Source organism: Anolis sagrei, chromosome 2 (genome assembly GCF_037176765.1).
Source record: "Anolis sagrei isolate rAnoSag1 chromosome 2, rAnoSag1.mat, whole genome shotgun sequence".
Classification (NCBI taxonomy): domain Eukaryota; kingdom Metazoa; phylum Chordata; class Lepidosauria; order Squamata; family Dactyloidae; genus Anolis; species Anolis sagrei.
The window spans coordinates 191,185,557-191,208,529 of record NC_090022.1 but is presented as its reverse complement, the minus strand read 5'-3'; the positions used below and the strand labels follow the sequence as shown (position 1 = coordinate 191,208,529).

The following is a 22,973-nucleotide window of genomic DNA, read 5'->3' as shown; positions in this document are numbered from 1 at the left end:
TTATTCGGTCATTTCCAACTCTTTGTGACCTCATGGACCAGCCCATGCCAGAGCTCCCTGTCGGCCGTCACCACCCCCAGTTCCTTCAAGTTCAAGCCAGTCACTTCAAGGATGCCATCCATCCATCTTGCCCTTGGTTGGCCCCTCTTTCCTTTTCCTTCCATTTTCCCCAGCATCATTGTCTTCTCTAAGCTTTCCTGGGCCTTATAATAGCTAAATTGATCCTCCGAGTTCAGAGGCAGTATATATTTGAATATCTGCTTCTTAGAGCTGAGCAATTGCAGACGGCCACTGGAATTGTTTTAAGATGAGTTTTTGGGACTGTATGGCCATGTTCCAGAAGCATTCTCTCCTGGCGTTTCACTTGCATCCATGGCAGGCATCCTCTGAGGAATCCTGCCATAGATGCAAGTGAAACATCAGGAGAGAATGCTTCTGGGACATGGCCATACAGCCCCCAAAACTTACAACAACCCAGTGATTCCAGCCATAAAAGCCTTCGACAATACATTGTTTTAAGGTGCGTTCTGGATTAGATTGTCCTTTTGCTTCAGACTAATAGGGATTTTGTAGGATTCTTACATTTTGATGCAAGCCCATCGCTTTGGAGGTGGAGATGAGTTTCCCTCGGTGTATCATTAGCAACTTGTTAAATAGGGTTGGGGAGGGCAAGCTTCCTTAATTTGTGCAGATTGTTGAGGCATGTTGATAGCTCTGCTTTGGGCTGTTTAATTACAGGAGCTGCCAGGAACCTAGGAAGATGGGCTATTTTGTTCCCATTGGTCTGCAGGAGACCAGAGGTAGCTGGGAGGATAATTATTCCCCCAACAGCAATAGAAACACTGAAGCCCAGCATCGAGAGAAGACCTCACAGGCTGTTGCCTTTTTATTAGAGCTGTTCCTGTGAGCACTACAGAGTTGAAATTAGTTTCAGGTCTATGTCTTGGATCACTCTGTACAGATGCTTTTAAATAATCTGCCTCTTGGTTACTGCACAGGGTCGCCTTTCATGCATTTGGCAGCAAGAGGAGCTGGCAAAATTGGCCATCTAATCACCAACTGACTGTGCTGCAAGTCACCTGTAAAACAGCTCTGTGGGGTTTGCTTTTCCTTCTTCAAAGAGACCCATGTAGTCTCCCTCACCTACTATGTCAGGGAGAAAAAGGCAACCGGCTCTGCATATTACTGAATTTTGTATCCACACATACAACCATGGCTTGAAAATATTTTTTTAAAATCTGAACCTTGATATTGCCATTTTATATAAGGACCACTTTTATACTCCATCCATCCATTCATCTCTCTCTACTATATATATAAAATCCAAAGCATATATGCATGTCTGTTTCCAATAATAATAATAATAATAATAATAATAATAATAATAATAATCTTTATTTATACCCGCCACCATCTCCCCAGTGGGGACTCGGAGCGGCTTACATGGGGCCAAGCCGAAACAACATATTACAGTAATAAAATCAAAGCATAAACAACAAACAACAACAACATCATCAAAATTACATTTAAAAACCGCAGTCATAAAATAACATTCTAATAAACACATTCACGATAATGATATCAATGGGCAGGCCACATATACAGGATAAAAGAATTAAAAGACTGTAATGAGATAAAATAGGAGCAGGACATTTACAGGGAACTTATAAAACACCTAGAGTTATGAGGCTAAACTTCTCATTTGGGGAGCGCGAGCTCCAGTAGCAATATATATATATATATATTGAGGGGTGCGAAATGTCATGGTATGCACCTACTCACCAGAGGCGCAGTGGAAGAGCCAGGTTTTAAGGTTCTTTTTAAACATTTCTAGTGAAGGGGCTTTCCTGATCTCTCCAGGTAAAGAGTTCCAAAGTCGGGGAGCCACAGAGGAGAAGGCTGTCTCCCTTGTACCCACAAGATGGGCTTGTGAGATTGGTAGGGGTGAAAGGAGGACCTCCCACTAAGATCGAAGGGCCCGGATTGGTACATGGAGAGAGATACGGTCACAAAGGGCCTGGGTTGGTACTGGCTGTTGCTAGGTGAAGTGGCCTTCAATGATGTCACTGGGAAAGAAAGGTGACAATTATGAGGGGAAGAGAAGAAAGGAAGAGCCACAAAGACAGCCTATGGCTGCTGATATGGAAACATTGTGAGGTAGACGGCCTCAGAGCTGGAGAAGAGAGAAAGTAGGGGGGCAATGGTCCCAATGACACTTGGACTAGATATAGATATATCAAAGTTTGTTGATCTGTCTAACTGACTACCACACAGGCTGTTGCTAGGTGAAGTGGCCTTCTGTAATGTCACACGGAATGAAAGGTGATGTGTGTATGAAGGGAGAAAAGGGAGGGGAAGGAAAGAAAGAAAGAGAAAAGGAAGGGGGGGAAAGAAAGGGGGGAGAAAAAAACAGGAAAGGATGGAGGGAAGGAGGGGAAGGAAGGAAGAGAAGGTAAAGGGGAGCAAAGGGGAATGAGAGAAAGGAAGAAAAGGAAGGGAGGGAGGGAGGGAGGGAGGGAGGGAGGGGAGTCCCAATGACACCCAGGCAATGCCAAGTATATCTATAAAAGTAGTCTGTCTATAAAAGTAAAAAATTATATGCATATTTGTTTGTTTGTTCTGCAAAGATTCCTATATTGCTTGATCAATCTGGACCAGACTTGATACACACATCCTTCATCATTCAACTTAAAATAGTGGGTTGGTTTTAACTAAAATAACTATCCCATTTGGGCCGGGGCCCCAAAATATGTAAGTGTGTATGCAGCATTCATCTGCAACCACAACAAGGCACTATATAGCTAGAAAGGCTACCTCATAGGGAAAGGTGACAAATGAAGGACACTTAGAGCATCCAGAAGGAGTCACTCGGGGTTCCTGAAGGTGTATGAGGGGAAGAAAAAAATAAGAGAAAAATAAAAATAAAAAAAAGGGTAAAAGGGAGAGAAAGAAGAAATACAAAGAGAAGGAGCTTGTGGGAAGAGCAACACACGAAAATGCTGTTGGTGCATATACCCTGATAGAGCAAGTATAGATACACGAAATAGATATGGAAATAATATTTGAAAATATTTTAAAGAATGGTTGAAAAATGTGTTTCTCCTGGCAAGAGATGGGAATCGTTGCAGTTTGGGTCTTTAATTCTGTACAAAAAGTGCACATAGCATGTTTCTGCAGGAAACAGCGTTTTCTGCACAAAAAACGCTTCCTGTCAGAAAGCCTTTTTCTTATAGCATGAAGAAAAAGGTAAAAATAATCATTGATCCCTTCAAGGATGAAATCTGTGAAAATTACATCTCTGTCATGAAAGTACCAAACCCTCAAATTAGCTCTGAGTTGGAGGGACAGGGAGTTGCAATTGCCAGTTATTCAGTTTCACAATGTACTTTCGCTACCATGAGATTGCTGCTTAGATATGATACCTTAGATTTCAAAAATGTCTCGGACTCTCTCTGCACTGAGGTGTATTCATGTTGTTTTGATTGCCAGGACAATGCACAGAATCATAGAGCTGAAAGCAACTCCAAAGGCCATCCAGTCCAATCCCCTGCCATGCAGGAAATCACAATTAAAGCACTACCAACAGATGCTTGAAACCCTCCAGAGAAGGAGACTCCATCACTCTCTGAGGCAGCATATTCCACATCAAATAGCTCTTACTATTTGAGTATGGTACCTCAGATTCAAAAGGAGTTTCTAGTTGGGTGAATTAGATCTGTAAGAATATGAGCTCTGCAAATTATTAGTTCTTTTACTCATAGATTGCTTACTTATTGTGACTCTTGTCAGATTTTATGTAAACTTTGTGTGGAGTGACATGGTGTGCGTCTATATCAGTGGTTCCCAACCTGTGGTCTTTGGACCACCAGTGGTCTGCAAGAACTTACATAGAATCCTAGAGTTGGAAGAGACCTCATAGGCCATCCAGTCCAACCCCCTGCCAGGAAGCAGGAAAATCTCATTCAAAGCACCCCTGACAGATGGCCATCCAGCCTCTGTTTAAAAACCTCCAAAAAAGGATCCTTCACCACACTCCGGGGCAGAGAGTTCCACTGCTGAACAACTCTCACAGTCAGGAAGTTCTTCCTAATGTTCAAATGGAATTTCTTTTATTGTAGTTTGAAGCCATTGTTTCGCGTCCTAGTCTCCAGGGCACCAGAAAACAAGCTTGCTCCCTCCTCCCTATGACTTCCTCTCACATATTTATACATGGCCGTCATCATGTCTGCTCTCAGCCTTCTCTTCTGCAGGCTAAACATGCCCAGCTCTTTAAACCACTCCTCATTGGGCTTGTTCTCCAGACCCTTGATCATTTTAGTTGCCCTGCTATGAACACATTCCAGCTTGTCAATATATTCAATTGTGGTACCCAGAATTGGACACAATATTCCAGGTGTGGTCTCACCAAAGCAGAATAGAGGGATAGCATGACTTCCCTGAATCTAGACACTATACTCCTATTGACATGTGGTCTGCGGCCTCACTGTTACTACACCATTGCAACAAGAGTGACTGTTCTCGTGGAATCCTCTTATAGTGCCGAAGCTTATTAAATATGGTTTTCTGTGGGTGAGCAGATGGCAACTGATGTGGCCTATCCAATGCAGTTTTCTGAATCAGCAGCCCAAATAACCAAACCAAATCTAAAGTTGACCAAAAACTGATTCATAAACCTTTTGGAACTAATGTTGGTGAGTGGTCCCTGGTCAAAGTGGACACTGGTCAAAAAAAGGTTGGGAACTACTGGTCTACACTGTAGAATTAATGCAGTTTGATACCTCTTTGGAGCTGTGGACCAATGCAATGGAAAGCTGGGAGTCATAGTTTTACAAAGACTTTTGCCTTTTCTGCCAAAAAACGTTAGTGCCTCATCCTCACCAAACTACAACTCCCATGATTCTATAGCAATGAATTGTGAGTGTTGTGATGGAAAACCCATATGAGAAAACAGAATGGAAGCAAATAGAGAGCTCTTCTTATATCATTTCATAGGCAAACTTGTTAAAGTTACTTCTTTGGATTATAGGTATGGCATATAAAAATCCTCTTTTTGTAGGAAAAGTGCAGAAATGCTGTCCTGAGTGTAAAGAATTGCGTACCATGCAGAAGTTGAGGCTTAGTTTCTTGGTTATCCTTAGAGCTGTCCCTATTTTTATTTTACTTTACTTACAATGTCAGTGGAAGTAAAGCTCAATCTCTCTTAGATCTAGACATTGAAAGAACGACATGAACTCATTGTCAGGTTAGGCCAATGTTTCCTTTACAGTTACCAACACTGATCAAACAGAAGGATACAGACTTGGAAGTATACCTTATTTTATACCATATTTCCCATTTTATTAACTCTGGCACAGCATTAAAAGCTGTAAAGAATTATCATGTGAGATGTCCGCTCATTCTGACTTCTTTCAGCATTGAGTCCAGGGCCATAGAAGGCCATCCCTAGGAGAGGTGCTGCTGTAGTTGTTTGGGATGTAGAAGAAGATGCCTTCTTCCCTTGCATGCTGCCGTCTACTTACTTACATAACAGCCTGAGATAGGAGAACACTATCACCCTCAGGCAGGCTTTTAGAGGAGAGTTCCAGGCCTGCAACCCTAGGACTTTTATGTGCAAAAGAATATGTATGGGCTTTGACTCAGCAATTGTATTGCTTTTGTGTGTGAGAATATTGCATGTGTACACACATGCATACCTTTATGTCAGTTTATCCACATCTGTCCCTGTGTGACCTTATGTGTCCCCGTGTGATATGCCATACACTTTATTCCTAGGAACTAAAATTGTCACTCACACATATACACACATCTCTCTCCAACAACAAAGATAGCTGTAGTAACCCAGGCTTGGAGTTTTGTATAGTAAGTTACATTTATTTAATGCGTTGGCCAGAGGCCAGGATGTTCTAAAAGCGCTCACTGACAAAAGAAGCATTTCACAAATGAAACTAGACGCATTTGAATGAAAAGAGAGGCAAGAACGGGAAATTGCATTCAGGCATTTGGAAGCCAAGCAGAAGGTCACGGAAAATCAGCAAGGGGTCTTCATCAGTTGTGAAGGAACATCCCTTTTAAAACTTTTATAGCAAAAGGAAGGGCTGGTCCTGTTGTTGGGCAGTCAGTCAATTACTTCAAGTGACAGACGCAAGGCCAAGAAGTTAGAGGACAGCCTATTCTGTCCCTGCAAGCTAATTTGTTGACCTCAGGTGCAATGAAAAATCCTATATAAATAAAAATGTAATGTTCGTTTGTGGGATTGGCATAACTCAAAAACTGTGCTGTCGCACGCTGGGCCTGTGCATCAGACTGTAGACAGGACATAAATTCTGTGTGCCCAATGGGACGCCGGGGCTGCCTCAGATTAAAGGCCTTTGGATTTCCATAAAACACAGTCTCTAGAATACTTAAAGGTTCAACAAAGTTCTTTATTAATGAAAACAAACAGGTACTTTAAGGCTTTCTTAACAGTCTATTGGCTCTTTCAATATTGTCCACAGGGAACAGGCACTATCTTCTTAACTGTAACTAATGGGGAAATCCTTAACTTCTAATCTGGGCAGTCTGTCTTTGCCTCTGTTGGCATGGAGCCCCTACACCCGGTACCAACTGCTTCTGGCTTCCGTGAGAGACCCTTACCAAGCAGAGCTTTGTAGACTTCCAAGGGAAAAGGAGTTCAGGTTTCGGTGATGGCTGGCTGAAGTCCTTCAGCAAAGGAGCTGTAGGACTGTATGATCTTCGGCCAAGCTGTGGGCTGTATAACCCCGGCCAAGCTGTAGGCTGTATATCTCCCCGGCCAAGCCGTAGAAGACGAAGCTTTCTACAGGAGCTCTTGGTATTATGTCCTGCATGGAAAGCTTCTCTGTGTGGACTGAACTCAAAAAAGCTCCTATTCCCTCCAAAAACCCAAAGGGGGCGGGACCAGGGAACCTAACTATAATTTTCAGGTGGCTTGCCCTATGATTGCAGCCAAAAGAAGCCACCTATCTGAAGAGTCCCTGAAACTTAGGATTATAACAAACATTAAATGCAAAGAAAACAAAATTGGAGCTCCTGGTACAGCTGTACCTGCACAAAAACCACTGGATGAATTGACACCAAATTTGGACACAAGACACCTATCAGGCCAACAAGTGACCATCACTCAGAAAAACACAGAAAAATACAGCAGAAGAGACTTAAAAAGCCAAAAAAACAAAAAAAATAATGCATGTGCAAAACCACATGTATACACAAACACATATATACACAAATATATACAGAAATATATATACATATATGCACACACAAAACACATACACAGAAAGGGTAAAGGAAGGAGAGAAGGAAAGAAAGAAAGGTAGAGAAGGAAGGAAGGAGAGAACGAAATAAAAGTGAAAGAGGAAAAGGAAGGAAGGAGGGAGGGAGGGAACAAAAGAAGGAAGGAAGGAAAGAGCCAAGGAAGGATGGAACCAAAGAGCAAAGGAAGTGAGAAAAGAAACAGAGAAGGAAGAAAGAAGAGAAAGAAAAAGAGGGAAGGAAGGAAAGAGGGAGGGAAGGAAGGAGAGAAAAAGAAAGAAAGAAATGAAAGAGACAAAGAGGGAGGGAAGGTTGGCCACAGCAACGCGAGACAGGTGCAGCTAGTGCTAAATAAGATTCAACTGTCAGTCTAGCTAGCTCGCGTGGAACAGGAGTGGTAGGGATGGTCGCCTTTGCCTCAGAAAGCAAAGTCTTGCTTCATCACTAGCCACATTAAGTCAGCTTGAAGGAAGTCATTGAAAGAGCTCAGTTTTTTAGAAATCAAAAGATAGGCGATTTTTCTAGACCAGGCTGAACTGCTGACCTGAAAACCTGAAGGTTGGAGGTTCAAATCCGCAAGACGGGGTGAGCTCCCATCTGTCAGCCCCAGCTTCCCTTGCGGGGACATGAGAGAAGCCTCCCACAGGATGGTAACACATCTAAGCATCCTCTGGGCAACGTCCTTGCAGACTACCAATTATCTCACATCAGAAGCGACTTGCAATATATTATCAATTCACTTCTGTCACTATACAAAATAGATCAGGCAGATAATAACTTTATCAAAGACAGATGCTACTCATTTAAGGAGCAGGCTGATGTGGATTAATGATGTCATTACTCCTTGCAAATAACTAGTTAATCAGGTTCAAACAGGTGACGTTTTTTGAAGTTGCACCATTCACTCCTGCTAAACCCAGGAAATGCAACGTGTCAGGTTAAATACCTTACAAGATGTTAGAACAGCCATTGGCAAACTTCATCCTCCACGTGTATTGGACTTCAACTCTCAGAAATCCCAGCCAGCTTACCGCCTTTTAGGAATTGTGGGAAATGAAGTCCAAAGCAACTGGAGGGCCCAAGTTTGCCCATGCATGTGTTGGAAGAAAATGGATAGTGCTTTCACTGAATGATTCCTTCACCCTCTTTTGTGTAATACTGATACTTTAGATGCAGTGATGTGATGTCCTTGGGTTGAGTCCTTTTGTGCTCCCCTCTCAAAAGGGATGATGCTCCGAGGCAGGAAAATGTGCACATGTCCTATATAGAAGCAGATGTTACCAGGACGAAAGGAAGAAGGATGCAGAACAATGGGTTTAGGGTTGCCAGAGTGAAAAATGGAGAGGGCTCTTGTACCTTTAAATAGCCGCCCTGGGTCGCCTCGGGAAGATAGGGCAGCCTATAAATAAAGTATTATAATTATATATAATAGTTGTGTAACAAAGGGAATGTCAGCAGATATTGCTTGTTACCTGGTTGCATGACAAACAATTCCCTCTTTCTCACATCCATTAAAGAATGTGCAGGAGTCCCCTTGAGTTTTCTCTCTAGCAACCCTAGACAGGCCTCACATTTCTAATAATGTCTGTTTCAAAAAGGAGGGGTGGTAGTGGTCTTGACCATGGCCATCTCAATTCCCTGGTGGCCGAGCAGCATGGTTTTCTTAAATCCGAACTCCAAAAAATGTCATGTTCACTGATGGCTCTAGAGATGAACAATACTGAACTGTTTTATGAAACCAAGTGAGGTGAAATTCTTTGTTGCATCTGAGTGTGTAACTGGGAAAGTGAGCCAAAGACTCATTGCTCCTTAGAGACAGAGGCTGCCTGCAACCATGTGAACAGCCCAAATATTTTTAAATACTTCTCAGAGGTTGTTCAGGAGTGTGTACATAGTTTTTGTATTGTTTATACACAGTGGTACGTTGCCTGCATTTTTCCCATTAGGAATTCACAGGAGGCTAATCCTCTGTGTAAATTCCAGGATATATGATGGAAATCCTTTCCATGAAAGGGGAACAGAGGAGACCCAGGAAAGTGAGAAACAAGCCTTGCTGTTCTTGTTAATGTTCATATAACCAAACAGGTGGGAGAAGAGAGGGATTTCGGTTACAGGGAGTGGTAGTCATCAACCCCCTTTTCACTTAAGCATCTTTTTACTTTCCACTGAAATATGTGTAGTGCACTATACTCGGGAGTTTTTCTGGTTCATATCCACCTGGAAGACAAGAAGGACATTGGATTGTTGTAGGTTTTTCTGGTCTATATGGCCATGTTCTAGAGGCATTCTCTCCTGACATTCCACTTGCATCTATGGCAAGCATCCTCAGAGGTAGTGAGGTCTGTTGGAACTAGGAAAATGGGTTTATATATCTGTGGAATTATCAGGGTGGGACAAAGAGCTCTTGCCTGTTGGAGCTAGGCATGAATGTTTCAACTGGCCACCTTGATTAGCATTTGATGGCCTGACACTGCCTGGGGCAATCTTTTGTTGAGAGGTGATTAGATGTCCTTGATTGTTTCCTCTCTGTTGTTTTGCTGTTGTAATTTTAGAGTTTTTTTAAATACTGGTAGCCAGATTTTGTTCATTTTCATGGTTTCCTCCTTTCTGTTGAAATTGTCCACATGCTTGTGGATTTCAGTGGCTTCTCTGTATAGTCTGACATGGTTGTTGCTGGAGTGGTCCAGCATTTCCATGTTCTCCAATAATATGCTGTGTCCAGGTTGGTTCATCGGGTGCTCTGCTATGGCTGACTTCTCTGGTTGAAGTAGTCTGCAGTGTCTTTCATGTTCCTTTATTCGTGTTTGGTGGTCCCTATGTAGACTTGTCCACAGACGCATGGTATATGGTAGACTCCTGCAGAAGTCTACTGTAGGACATTATCACACATGTATGTGGTTTCTCTGACTGAAGGGCAAATGAAAGGATTATATGAGGGCCGTTTATGAAAGATTTCCCCTGACCCACTTCTGTTGATCACATGCTGAAACTGCACATGTGTAAAGATATAAGTCTCTATAGGTTACGTGCCAATTTACAACTCAGAACTCATAACAGGCTTGATTTTACAGGTGCTGAAGTGTTGCAAGGTTTGATAATGGACCCAGTGGAATACAGAGCAGTCATCAAGTTCCTTTACTTGAAAGGCCGCTCACCAAAGAGACGTTCAATGAGATGAAAGAGCTTTATAGTAATGATTCCTCATCATATGATGAGGCCAAGAACTGGCATTCAAATGTGGTCAGACTTCTGTGGAAACAGCTCCAATTCCAGGGTGACCGCACTCTGCTATTGATGAACAATAGCAAATGGAAGTCGCCACGCAACCATTCACCACCTAACCCAAAATGTCAAGATTAGTGTGAGGTCCATCCAAGACCATCTTCACATGCATAAGCTCACTGAGTCCCCTGGCTGCTCACACCTTTCCAGAAGCAGGAACGAGTTGAATGTTCTCAGGCTCTATTGACAATGTGCCATGGAAACCAAGAGGACATTTTCAACAGATTGATCACATAGGATGAAAGCTGGGTCCATCACTGTGATCCTGAAATAAAAGTCCAGCTGATGGAATGGAAACACCATGACTCACCGCCTCCAAAGAAGGCATGTGCCTAACTCTCAGCAGGCAAGGTCATACTCACAGTATTTTGGGACCAACATGGAGTAGTATTGATGGATTTCCTAGCAAAGGGTACCATGATCACTGGAGTATACTATACTTCACTGCTGCGGAAATTAGAGGAGACCATCAAAACCAAGAGAATTGGCATGCTCACCAAAGCTGTCCACCTTCTGTAAGACAGTGCGCCAGTTCACAACTCACATGTTGCCCAAATGAAAACATGCTCCTGTGGATTTGAAATTCTAACACATCCCTCTTATTCACCTGACCTTGCACCAATGGACTTCTACCTCTTTTAAACAATTAAGTTATTTTTGAAGGGCAAGCATTTTTCAGGTGATGAGACTCTGATTTTCAAAGTCACAATGTGGCTTTTGGAGCAGCCTGTCAACTTCTACAAGTGAAGTGTTTATAGTTGCTTAAAAAGATGGGCGAAGTGTGTGTTCCTAGGTGGCACCTATGTAGAGAAGGAATAATAATTGTGCCAAGTTTCATTGCTCTCAGTCCATAGGAAGTGGGTCAGGGGAAATCTTTAATGAGCACCCCTTGTATGCTGCAAAGTTTAAGTGCCTGATCTAACTCCTGTTTAATGCTGCAGTCATCTGGATGATTAGCAGCGAGTCACAAAATGGGAACTGCTATTAGGAAGAACTTTTGGACTGTAAGAATCATAGAATCATAGAATCAAAGAGTTGGAAGAGACCTCATGGGCCATCCAGTCCAACCCCCTGCCAAGAAGCAGGAATATTGCATTCAAATCACCCCTGACAAATGGCCATCCAGCCTCTGCTTAAAAGCTTCCAAAGAAGGAGCCTCCACCACACTCCGGGGCAGAGAGTTCCACTGCTGAATGACTCTCACAGTCAGGAAGTTCTTCCTAATGTTCAGATGGAATCTCCTTTCTTGTAGTTTGAAGCCATTGTTCCACATCCTAGTCTCCAAGGAAGCAGAAAACAAGCCTGCTCCCTCCTCCCTGTGGCTTCCTCTCACATATTTATACATGGCTATCATATCTCCTCTCAGCCTTATCTTCTTCAGGCTAAACATGCCCAGTTCCCTAAGCCGCTCCTCATAGGGCTTGTTCTCCAAACCCTTGATCATTTTAGTCGCCCTCCTCTGGACACATTCCAGCTTGTCAATATCTCTCTTGAATTGTGGTGCCCAGAATTGGACACAATATTCCAGATGTGGTCTAACCAAAGCAGAATAGAGGGGTAGCATTACTTCCTTAGATCTTCCTTAGATTCAAAGAGCTGTTCAGCAGTGGAACTCTTTGCCTCGGAGTGTGGTGGAAGCTCCTCCCTTGGAGGCTTTTAAATGGAAGGCGATTGGCCATCTGCTGTGGGTGCTTTGATTGTGCTTTTCCTGCATGGCAGGGGGTTGGACTATATGGGCCACGTCGTCTCTTCCAACTCTATTATTTTAGGATTGTATGATTCTATCTTTTTAAGGTGACAGAAGGGGCAGATGCTGGTGTCACAAGGAAAGCCATGTAGCCTGAATCTGAATATCATTGTCTCAGGTTAGCTAATGGAAATTTTTCATAGATCTTTAAGAAATAATAAGGAGAACACCTACTCCGGTATATTTGTTCCATGCTGTAAGCTTAGCCTTTTTAATTTTTTGTCTTGTAGCCTTTCTGTATCTCTAGTAGCCATGGGTGCATCTATGCTGTTTGATACCACTTTAACTGCCATGGCTCCATGCTATGGAATCAAGGAAGCTGTAGTTTTGCAAGGTCTTTAGCCTCCTCTGCTAAAGGGTGCTGATGCCTCACCAAATTACAACTTCTGTGATTCCATAGCATGGAGCCATCACAGTCAAAGTTGTACGGAACTGCATTTGTTCTACTGTGCAGATACCACCCAGAATGAGGCAAAACCTCAAGGTGCAGATTCTCCCTTATACTTTTCATGCTGTTGCACGTGTTGAATTCCTGCCACTTATGCAGCAAAGAGGCTTGCCAGGGAGGTGGTAACGCTCAAGCACTGATGCCGAGAGGGAAGGGAGGTGGATTAGCAAGTGCATACGTTAGCCATATGAAGGTGTGGGTGTTGGTGGCGGCATTGCTTCAAAGCGGGTTGTAGTGATGCCCTTTTGGTCTCCGTAGTGAATAGCCAGCATGGGCCGGCATTGGTGTCCCTTTTTCGTTCTGGTTTCCTTGGTGATGTGCAGGGCACTGTTGCTAAGCAACAGTTTCATAGTAACACACATACACTCACACTCAGGACGAGGAAAGGCATTCGCAGTGCTTTTGTCCACGGCTGTCTGTGTTCGTCTGATGCTCAGGTGCACAAGAGGGGGGCTTGGTTTGGCCAGACAGGCTTAAAGCCTGGACTCAGATTCAAATGCAGGGGAAGGGGTTGCCCAGAGAAGAAAGCTATGGCTCACCTTCCCACCTCACCATGCAGGAAGACACTGGCCCGGGTGGCAAAAGGGTGGTTTGAAGTACCGCGGACAGTGCTCATTGCTCATCTCACAGCCATGCGGGGATTTTTAAGCTGCTGCTTGTGGGGAGTATGAAAAATAGAGCTGCAACTGTTTCAGTGGTCACAGAAACTTGTAAAGGGACATCTTGATTTTTTTAACTGTCCCTACCTTGGCTTTTGACCTCAGTTTGAGACCCTCGGGATTATAAACAGATCTATTTGTCAAAAGCTTTCATGGCCAGAATAACTGGGTTGCTGTGAGTTTTGTGGGCTGTATAGCCATGTTCCAGAAGCATTCTCTCCTGATGTTTCACCCATATATATGGCAGGCATCCTCAGAGGTTGTGAGGTCTGTTGGAAACTAGGCTGTGAGGTTTATATATCTGTGAAATGTCCAGGTTGGGAGAAAGGACTCTTGTCTGTTTGAGGCAAGTGTGAATGTTTTCTTATTGTTATTTTTAAAGCTAATTGTATTGTTTTAATCTGCTTCTGTAAACTTCTCCAAGCCAAATTGGGAGTAGCGGTATACAAGTTAAATAAATAAATAAATAAATAAAATGTTGCAGTTGGCCTCCTTGATTAGCATTTAATTTAAAATACACACACATGTGGACAATTTCAACAGAAAGGAGGAAGCCATGAAAATTAACACAATCTGGCTATCAATATTTAAAAAACTATAAAATCAGGACAGTAAATAAAGAGCAACACTCAAAAAGCAAGGGAATTCCAGACAAGAATCAACCAGCCAGGCTTTGAAGCTGCAAGGCCATTCCATGCTAATCAAGGTGGCTAATTGCAACATTCATGCCTCAAGCAGACAAGAGTTCTTTCTCCCATCCTGGACATTATTCCACAGATATATAAACCCCACTTGCCTAGTTTCCAACAGACTTCACAACCTCTGAGGATGCCTGTCATAGATGTGGGTGAAACGTCAGAAATGAATGCTTCTGGAACATGGCCATACAGCCTGGAAAATTCACAGCAACCAAAATCTATTTTGACCTTCCCATTGAGACAAATTATAAATATAAGAGGACTCAAATGACAGGGACTGTCAATTGTTTTAATACTAGCAATATGTCACTAGGAGTATTATTATTATCATTTGTGAAGAAGAGACAATGGCTGGCAAAAAATTGTTTCAAAATGGATTAACACCCCACTCCACTCTATGAGTTCATAGTTGCAAAAGGCACTGTAATCCAAATGTGCTAGCGCATTGTAATGAATTTCAAGAGTTATGAGATACCTGTTCTTCAGAGCTAGGCTCATGTAGAGGAGAGTTTTGTAAAGATTTTGTGAGTTCATTGCAGCAATGTCACACTAGGCCACCTTGCTTTGAATTCATCTTTTCAATCTGACATGGAGGCTTATTCTTTCCAAGGCCAATGTTTGTGCTTGTTTCATAACCACTTCCCCTGTGCTACAACTTAGCTGATTGGCATGTTTACTTACATGAATAGAGTACTCCTGGGCATATACCAAGAGCGTCCTCCTGCCATTACACACACATACAATCATAGAGTTGGAAGAGACCTCATGGGCTATCCCATCCAACCCCCTGCCAAGAAGCAGGAAAATCACATTCAAAACACCCCTGACAGATGGCCATCCAACCTCTGCTTAAAATCCTCCAAGGAAGAAGCCTCCACCACAGTCTGAGACAGAGAGTTCCACTGCTGAACAGCTCTCACAGTCAGGAAGTTCTTCCTAATGTTCAGGTTCAGGAGCTTCCACCATTCTTCTGAAATAATTACCAATGTCATATTTCAGGTCAGAATGTTTAATTTCTAGATATGCTTAAACTTTGGCAATACTGTTTTCAGAAGTGAGACCCATCCTATAAGGGGGTAGATAGAGGTTAACATTCATCATAGTCGGGCATTTGGCTGCCACTCAGTTAAGCTGGTCATTTGTTGAACATCCTTAGATGATGAGAACATTATCATAGTTTTGTTTTCCCAAGTTTTTGATCAGTTGTGAATGTGAACAGATATGACTGGATTGGCAAGTGGTGATGTTACCACTAGAGAGGGAACAGACCCGATCCAAGATGCACATCTAGACATTAAATTATTTGAATACTTGATCATTTGTTGGCTATTTATCAGGTATCGAAAGATTAAATTGACATGCTTCTCCTGACATTTGACGTTTGATGGCTAGCACTTCTTGCATCACAATATCTACTCATAATCTGAGGGATTGCATATAATCATTAGGTAATGTCAGTATCAGATCATTAACCTCCAGTGGTTAATTTTGAGATAATTTTTGAGATAATTTTTCACATATAAATGCAAGTTAAGCTTGTCAATTAAAAAAATCATACCATTACAGTACAAATGACCAAACTGGATCAGTTGAAGAATCGCAGTCGTGATGGATACTCATCTCATCCACCTACTCCCATCCATTCTTTTCCCAGATGACCTGGCTGTCTTCCCATAGCTACCTGGCTTCCCAGGAATTCAGTCACGGTAATGGCCTGGTACTGGCAGAACCCTCTAAGGTGCATTCAATACCAACAGTACATATTGTTCTCATATGAAGTAGGCAGCAGCTTACCACTGCCAAGAAAATTAACACAGATGGATGTGATACTCAACAGTAGGAGGATTGCTGCAGAATATTGCATAGTAATGGAGGGGAACCAGGCCTTGGGAAACCAAACTGCTGGGGTTTTATTATGGTGTTTCCTTGGTACCCACTGTACATCCTGTGGTTTTCCAGGATGCTCAAGCTCCATTATATACTATGGTGTAGTAAAATGAGGTCTCTTATCAAAGGTAAAGGTTTCCCCTTGACATTAAGTCTAGTCGTGTCCAACTCTGGGAAGTGGTGCTCATCTCCATTTCAAAGCAGAAGAACTGGTTTTGTCCATAGTCATGTGGCTGGCATGACTGCATGGAGTGTCGTTACCTTCCTGCCAGGGCAGTACTTATTGATCTACTCACATTTGCATGTTTTTGAAGTGCTAAGTTGGCAGAAGTTGTGGCTAACAGCAGGAGCTCACCCCCCAAATTCAAACCGCTAACCTTTGGTCAGCAAATTCAGCAGCTTAGCATTTCAACCTGCTGCATCACCATATGTCTCTTAGATAAAATGCTAAAATTGGGTTTGCTTTTGGGATTTTTATTTTGAATATTTTCAAGCCGTTCACGATTGAAGATGTGGATGCAGAATCTGTCAATACGGAGGGCTGACTGTACTACCAAGAATAATGATGTCAGATATTACTCCATCAGGCTGCCCTCTTTTCCATATTAAAACCTTCAGAGTCGCTAGGGTACATGGGTACATTACACTATTACACACTGTTAATCCTGTTTTAAGTTTCATGACAATATCTTACGGGATCCTGGGAATGGCAGTTCAGGAAAGGGCCTTGAGAATTCCCAGCCAGAGAGCTTCTCCAATGCCTCATTAACTACAAATATGGTTTTTAATGTAAATATCCACCATTAGAATGTCAAGAAATTAAAAAAATGTGAATATATATAAAAATTGACATTGCGTATATTTTCATTAGAACATACACTTGGATTTACCATATGTACTTGTGTATATAGCGGCCATGGTGGCAGAGCAGATTAAACCTCTAAGCTGCAGAACTTGCTGATCAGAAAGTCAGCAGTTCAAATCCACGGACGGGGTGAGCTCTCATTGTTAGCCCCAGCTTCTGCCAACCTAGCAGTTCGAAAACATGTAAAGATGAGCAGATCAATAGGTAGTGCTTCTGCAGGAAGGTAATGGCGCTCCATGCAGTCATGCTGGCCACATGACCTAGGAGGTGTCTACGGACAATGCTAGAGATGAGCACAACCCCCCAGAGTCAGACATGACTAGACTTAATGTCAGTGGTGATTCCACTGAGAAGGGAAAGTACCACCTCATAGGTCAGCAGGGGCGGCTCAACCCATTACGTAAAGTAAGCATTTGCAGTATAGTTGATTTTGCCCAGGGGCATCTTGAGGCGCTTTTGGGGGAAAATAGACCTTGACATATGCGAGTTGTAGTTACTGGGATGTATAGTTCACCTACAATCAAAGAGCATTCTGAACTCCACCAATGATGGAATTGAACCAAATATGGCACACAGAACTCCCACGACGAACAGAAAATATATATCAGTGATTGGCTGGGGGGGGGGGGTGCCAAAATACTGTTTGCTTACCGTTGAAAATTACCTAGGGCCACCTCTGTAGGTCAGATGGCCCTGACCACTGCCATTTTCCAGTCGTGTCATTTAAAAAGACTTTTCACTATACTTTTCAGAAAAGGGAAAGATTCCTTTCTGGGTAATAGTTAAGGCACAGTATCAGCTCTATTGGAAAAGGAACCATCTCTTTTGAGTGGAGTGGCAAAAGGCAAGAGTTTAGTCCATCCTAAAAGAAGCACTGACCCCCTTTATTATCTCAGTAGTTCTTTGAGGGAAAGGACTAAAGAGCTGTTTCCACCGCTGCAGTTTTCCCACCCAGGCATTCAAAAAGGCCAAAAGTGGCACCACAACGGAGACCAAACAGGCGTCAGTGCTTCTTTTAGATTCTCTCAGGACAGACTAAGCGATTGCTTTCGGCACTTTAGGGGACTTTTTTCTTGATAAGAGTTACATTGAGTGTTGCATCAATCTTTCCAGCTTTTTTGGTTAAGATATTTGCCTACTTTCTACATGTGTTACCTTTGCTCTTCACCCATATATCCATTGTCCTGACATTTTCGCTGTCCGCTGTCCCTGCTGTGCAGAAGCACCAGGATTGGCAACTTGAAACTCACAACAAAAGTTGAGAGCTTCCTAGTATCTCTGGATTTCTCTCAGTGAAACTTAGAGCTGGCAGCATAAACCCTAGGAGCTGATTCCGAAGAGGCTGAACTATTCTGGTCCCGTCCTCTCGCAACCTTCCCAGGGTGTCAGCAAGAACACCTGCTTCTAGTTTCACTTCCTGCATCCCAGGCTGCCCACATTTTGCCTTCAACTGGCTCTTTATGCCCTGACTGATGCATCTTGTTGCTGTGCCATTTTTTATCCCATGGAAGCCTTGAAGCTTCCTGTATTCCTGCGCGCACCCTTTTGCAGCTGCCCTCCTGGATCTTTTTCTTGCTTGCAAAGTAGCACAAAGAAGCTACTGTCGGGTGTGGGAAAGCTGAAGGGTGAAGAAGCAGAGCAGCTGAGAGCATGTGAAGATGGAGTCAGGGGAAAAGGCATCCTTGCCTTTCTTCTCTGTATTCGTATCTCCTCTTCCATCCATCCCCTTGCCTCAGCTGTGCCCTCCACAATAAGTCTTTGGTCCCCAAACTTCCTGCTTCCTCACAAAACTTGGAACTGGCAGGATGTCCAGCCCTGTAACCTGTGAGAAGGAGAGAAGACATGCTTTGAGTCTCATCAAATAGAAGATCCAAGGCCTAAAAGTGTGAGTTGTGAGCCAGCAAATTAACATCTGAAAACTACATTTTAGCTTGAACCCTACCAATAACAGGCAATTCACTGTTTGCTCATGTTCATCCATCACCTACGATAGGGACACTACAATACAGACACACTGAAACAGTTATTGATTTCATTATGCATTTTAGGCATGTATATATTGGGTTGTTGTGAGTTTTCCAGGCTGTATAGACATGTTCTGGAAGCATTAGGAGAGAATGTTTCTGAAACATGGCCATACAGCCCAGAAAACTCAGAACAGCCCAGTGATTCTGGCCATGAAAGCCTTTGACAATACATGTATTTATTATTCAATATGATTTAGTATTAACTGGGTTTCTTTTCTTTTCTTTTTTCTTAGAAGCTGTTGCAAACAGCCAAGAATGGACTCTCAGTCGCACCATTCCCGAACTACGTCTTGTAAGTGACTGTTACTCTTTATTCATTTTTAAAATTAATATACTAATGAAAATCCAATTCTTTTTATAAACTGTATTTCTGCTCAAGGCAGGGGACCTGCCCTCTAATATTTTTGTAAATTAGTACATATGTTGATTGTACTGGGTCAATGGACAGCAAATGTAATGTAATGATCACAATGTTGATATTGCATTCAGTTAATTCACATTGATTCGCTTATTTTAGAAAAACAACGTAATGTAAAAATTGGTACAAGTTAAAATCAGTACAATGCCATTAATATATTAGATGTTCATACTTCAAAGAGCATAGGATATTTTTAAAAATCTGAACTTAAATCAGGGAAGTCATGCTCCCCCTCTATTCTGCCTTGGTCAGACCACACCTGGAATCACAGTGTGTCCAATTAGGGGCACTGCAATTTACGAGAGATGTTAACAAGCTGGAAAGTGTCCAGAGGGGGGTGACTAAAATGGTCAAGGGTCTGGAGAACAATGCCTATGAGGAGTGGCTTAAATAGCTGGGCTTGTTTAGTGTGCAGAAGAGAAGGCTGAGAGGAGATGTGATGAGGGCCACATATAAATATGTGAGGGGAAGTCATAGGGAGGAGGGAGCAGGATTGTTTTCTGCTGCCCTGAAGACTAGGATGTGGAACAATGACTTCAAGTTGCAGGAAGGAAATTCCACCTGAACATGAGGAAGAACTTCCTAATGTGAGAGCTGTTCAGCAGTGGAACTCTCTGCCCTGGAGTGTGGTGGAGGCCTTCTTTAGAGGCTTTTAAACAGAGGCTGGATGTCCATCTGTCGGGGGTGTTTTGAATGCAATTTTCCTGCTTCTTGGCAGGGGGTTGGACTGGATGGCACATGAGGTCTCTTCCAACTCTATGATTCTATGAAATATGAACAAATTTATTTAAAATAACAAACCTCAGGTTAATGCAGATTTGAGTTGTGGGTAGCCAGGCTGGCTGGGGAATTATGAGAGCTATAGACCAAAAATAAGCAACCTTTCCCAGCTGGATACTTGGAAATAATACAGTTCAAACGTGGTGATTTGCCCTTCTTTACTCATGAATCTTTTTTATGAGGAAGTGCCCCACTCCTCTGATTCTGGCCCCAAACATGGTGATGGGAAGTGAGATCAAAGATCTTTTTTAAGAAATCATATGTTTTTATTACAATTTTTTCAACAATGTAAGTATTATTGTACAATTTGTAGAGTCAGTCATTTTCCAATCCATGACATACGTCACATATACACCCGTTAAAATAAACTCCCCTTGACCTCCCTTTCTAAAAACTATAATAAAATTGAAACTTAAGATGGACTTACCACCTTAAAGACATAAGATGAAAATATTATTGTCTTCCTGCTAACTTTTTATCTTGAGCAAGAAGTAGATAAGGAACTCGAGACCCAAGGAAGCTTCTCAAAAACCGCTATGCAAGATGCCATCCTGTGCTAACTTGTGCTCTTTGACTTCCACAGGGCATCCTCGGGACCATCAAGAGTGGGAAGTCTGCACTTGTGCATCGCTATCTGACTGGGTCCTACTTGGGCCTCGAACCTACCGAGGGTGAGGACAAATGTGTGCTCTTTCTTCTTGGTCCAATGTTTTTTACCCCTCTACTCAGGAATTTTCCTTTACCCACAAAACTTAGGAATGGGAAGCAGAGGGAAGTTTTCCATTTTTCTTTAGATATGCAACAAAGGGCGCTGGCTTATATTTGATCTTACAAAATAGCATTGCTACCATTGAGCTGAAATAACAATTCCAGGACTTTCAGCCAGTCTGGTCATTGTGCCACTGCCTTCTGAACCTGAGTTCCTGACTGTACAGTCAGAATGGTAACTGCCATGATAAAGAGATCCATTTCTGAAACTTGGCTTCAGTCCCAATCAGTAAGCTAAGCTCTTGAACAGCCCATTCACCCCAATATTTACTACTTAAATTGGACCTTTGCCACCACAAGACGGTTTTTTGGTGCCCACCCCCCACATCCATTGGTGGCCTTCTGCCTCTTTTCCAGGTTTCAGCCTTATTTGCTGGGCTAATTTGTCCCTTGGATTATTCCACTCAAAAAGACAGCTTTGTTTGGTGGTTCAGCTGTTCCCTACTGCTACTTTGTCCTCCTCTGTTTTTTCAGGGGGGCAATTCAAGAAGGAAGTGGTGGTGGATGGGCAGAGCCATCTCTTGCTGATTCGAGAGGAAGCAGGGCCTCCTGATGCCAAGGTAATGCTCTTCCCTTGCCTGTGAATCTGTGGCAAAACAGTAGCCATGAACATGAGGGCAAGTGGCCCCAGCTGTCACTTGCCTGCAACTCTCTGAATGCTCTCAGGAAGGAAGGAAGGAAGGAAGGAAGGAAGGAAGGGAGGGAGGGAGGGAGGGAGGGAGGAAGGAAGGAAGGAAGGAAGGAAGGAAGGAAGGAAGGAAGGAAGGAAGGAAGGAAGGGGCTAATTTGTAATGCTGTTCATGTCTAGTTCTCATATGAGCCTGTGTTCCAGTACTCATTTACTGTGCCAGTACAGCCACTCACCTTACTGAGAATCATTTACCATTTCCTCACCATATCTATATGGATGCCTTGTAACCTAGTTACTTTGACTCTCTCCTCTCAAAAACCGGAAGACATATTTATTTATTTATTTTGTTTACCACATTTATATTCCGCCCTTCTCACCCGAAGGAGACTCAGGGTGGCTTACAATAAAGGAACAATTCGATGCCTTGAGTTCATATAAAAATAAAACAACAAAATAAAACAAAATCACCAAGTTAAAACATATCACTTAAAACAATTACGGTACTTAAAATCACACAGATCAAAAGCATATTTCAGGAGTCATTCTAATTGTCATTTGCATTGTTCATTATTGCGCTGAGAAATCATTGTTGCATTGGGAATCATTCTGCAAACTTGTTCGCACAACCAGGATTTAACTTTCCTTACTGAAGGTCAGGAGGGAGGGAACTGATCTAATTTCCCTGGGGAGGGAGTTCCATAGCCAAGGGGCCACCACCGAGAAGGTCCTATCTCTCATCCTCACCAGTTGTACATGTGGGGGGGGGGGGATCAAAAGCAGGGCCTTTCCAGATGATCTTAACCTCTGAGATAGTTCATAGGGGGAGATACATTTGAACAGGTAATCTGGGCCAGAACCATTTAGGGCTTTATAGGCTTTGAATTGAGCTCGATAGTAGTGGAGATGGTACAATGGGGGAATTGTGTTAGAGATCTGGCTGCCATCCATTGGACTACTTGAAGCTTCCGAACAGTCTTCAAAGGCAATCCCACATAGAGCATGTTACAGTAGTCAATAGGATGACAAAGACATATCTATGTTTTTCAATTGCCATTCAAAACGTATGTAACTGTGAAGGGGGGGCTCATACATTTGATCCTCCATGCTATAAGCCTAAGTTTTGGATTTGTGTCAGAACCAGTTTCCTATTTGTGTGTGGTGCAGCTGTCCTTTTGCTCAGCTTGCTTGCTGTCAAGCAGACACTCAGCACTTTATAGATTACAGAAGGTAAAAACCACAACCCATTTGAGGTTGTGTTGAAGCTATGAAAAGACCACATTATCAGCTTGCATTTAAAGGGAATGTACTCATCTGCCAGTCAAATTAATCAGTGGGGATGAGGGTGGGAGGTTATGTCTGTCAGTCACTTGTCTTGAATGTTCATGTAAAACCTGGAAGTTGTGGGCGTGCGTCTATTTTTACTTCCAAAGGGAAGCACAGTTGAAGGGAGCAAATGCCTTCTTCGCCTTATTTGCCATCTCCTCACCCCTG

The 22,973-nt window shown here is 42.8% G+C and overlaps 1 protein-coding gene across 3 annotated transcripts in view; it reads left to right on the top strand.

Annotated features, from left to right (window-relative positions):
• Positions 1 to 22,973, top strand: part of AGAP2 (ArfGAP with GTPase domain, ankyrin repeat and PH domain 2) — a 162,791-nt gene that overhangs the window by 112,549 nt on the left and 27,269 nt on the right. For all 3 annotated transcript variants that reach the window (XM_060762830.2, XM_060762829.2, XM_060762828.2), the window contains exons 2-4: positions 19,119 to 19,177; positions 20,667 to 20,754; positions 21,326 to 21,411. In XM_060762830.2, the coding sequence (XP_060618813.1) occupies positions 19,119 to 19,177; positions 20,667 to 20,754; positions 21,326 to 21,411 (233 nt within the window). The remainder of the gene's footprint in view (positions 1 to 19,118; positions 19,178 to 20,666; positions 20,755 to 21,325; positions 21,412 to 22,973) is intronic.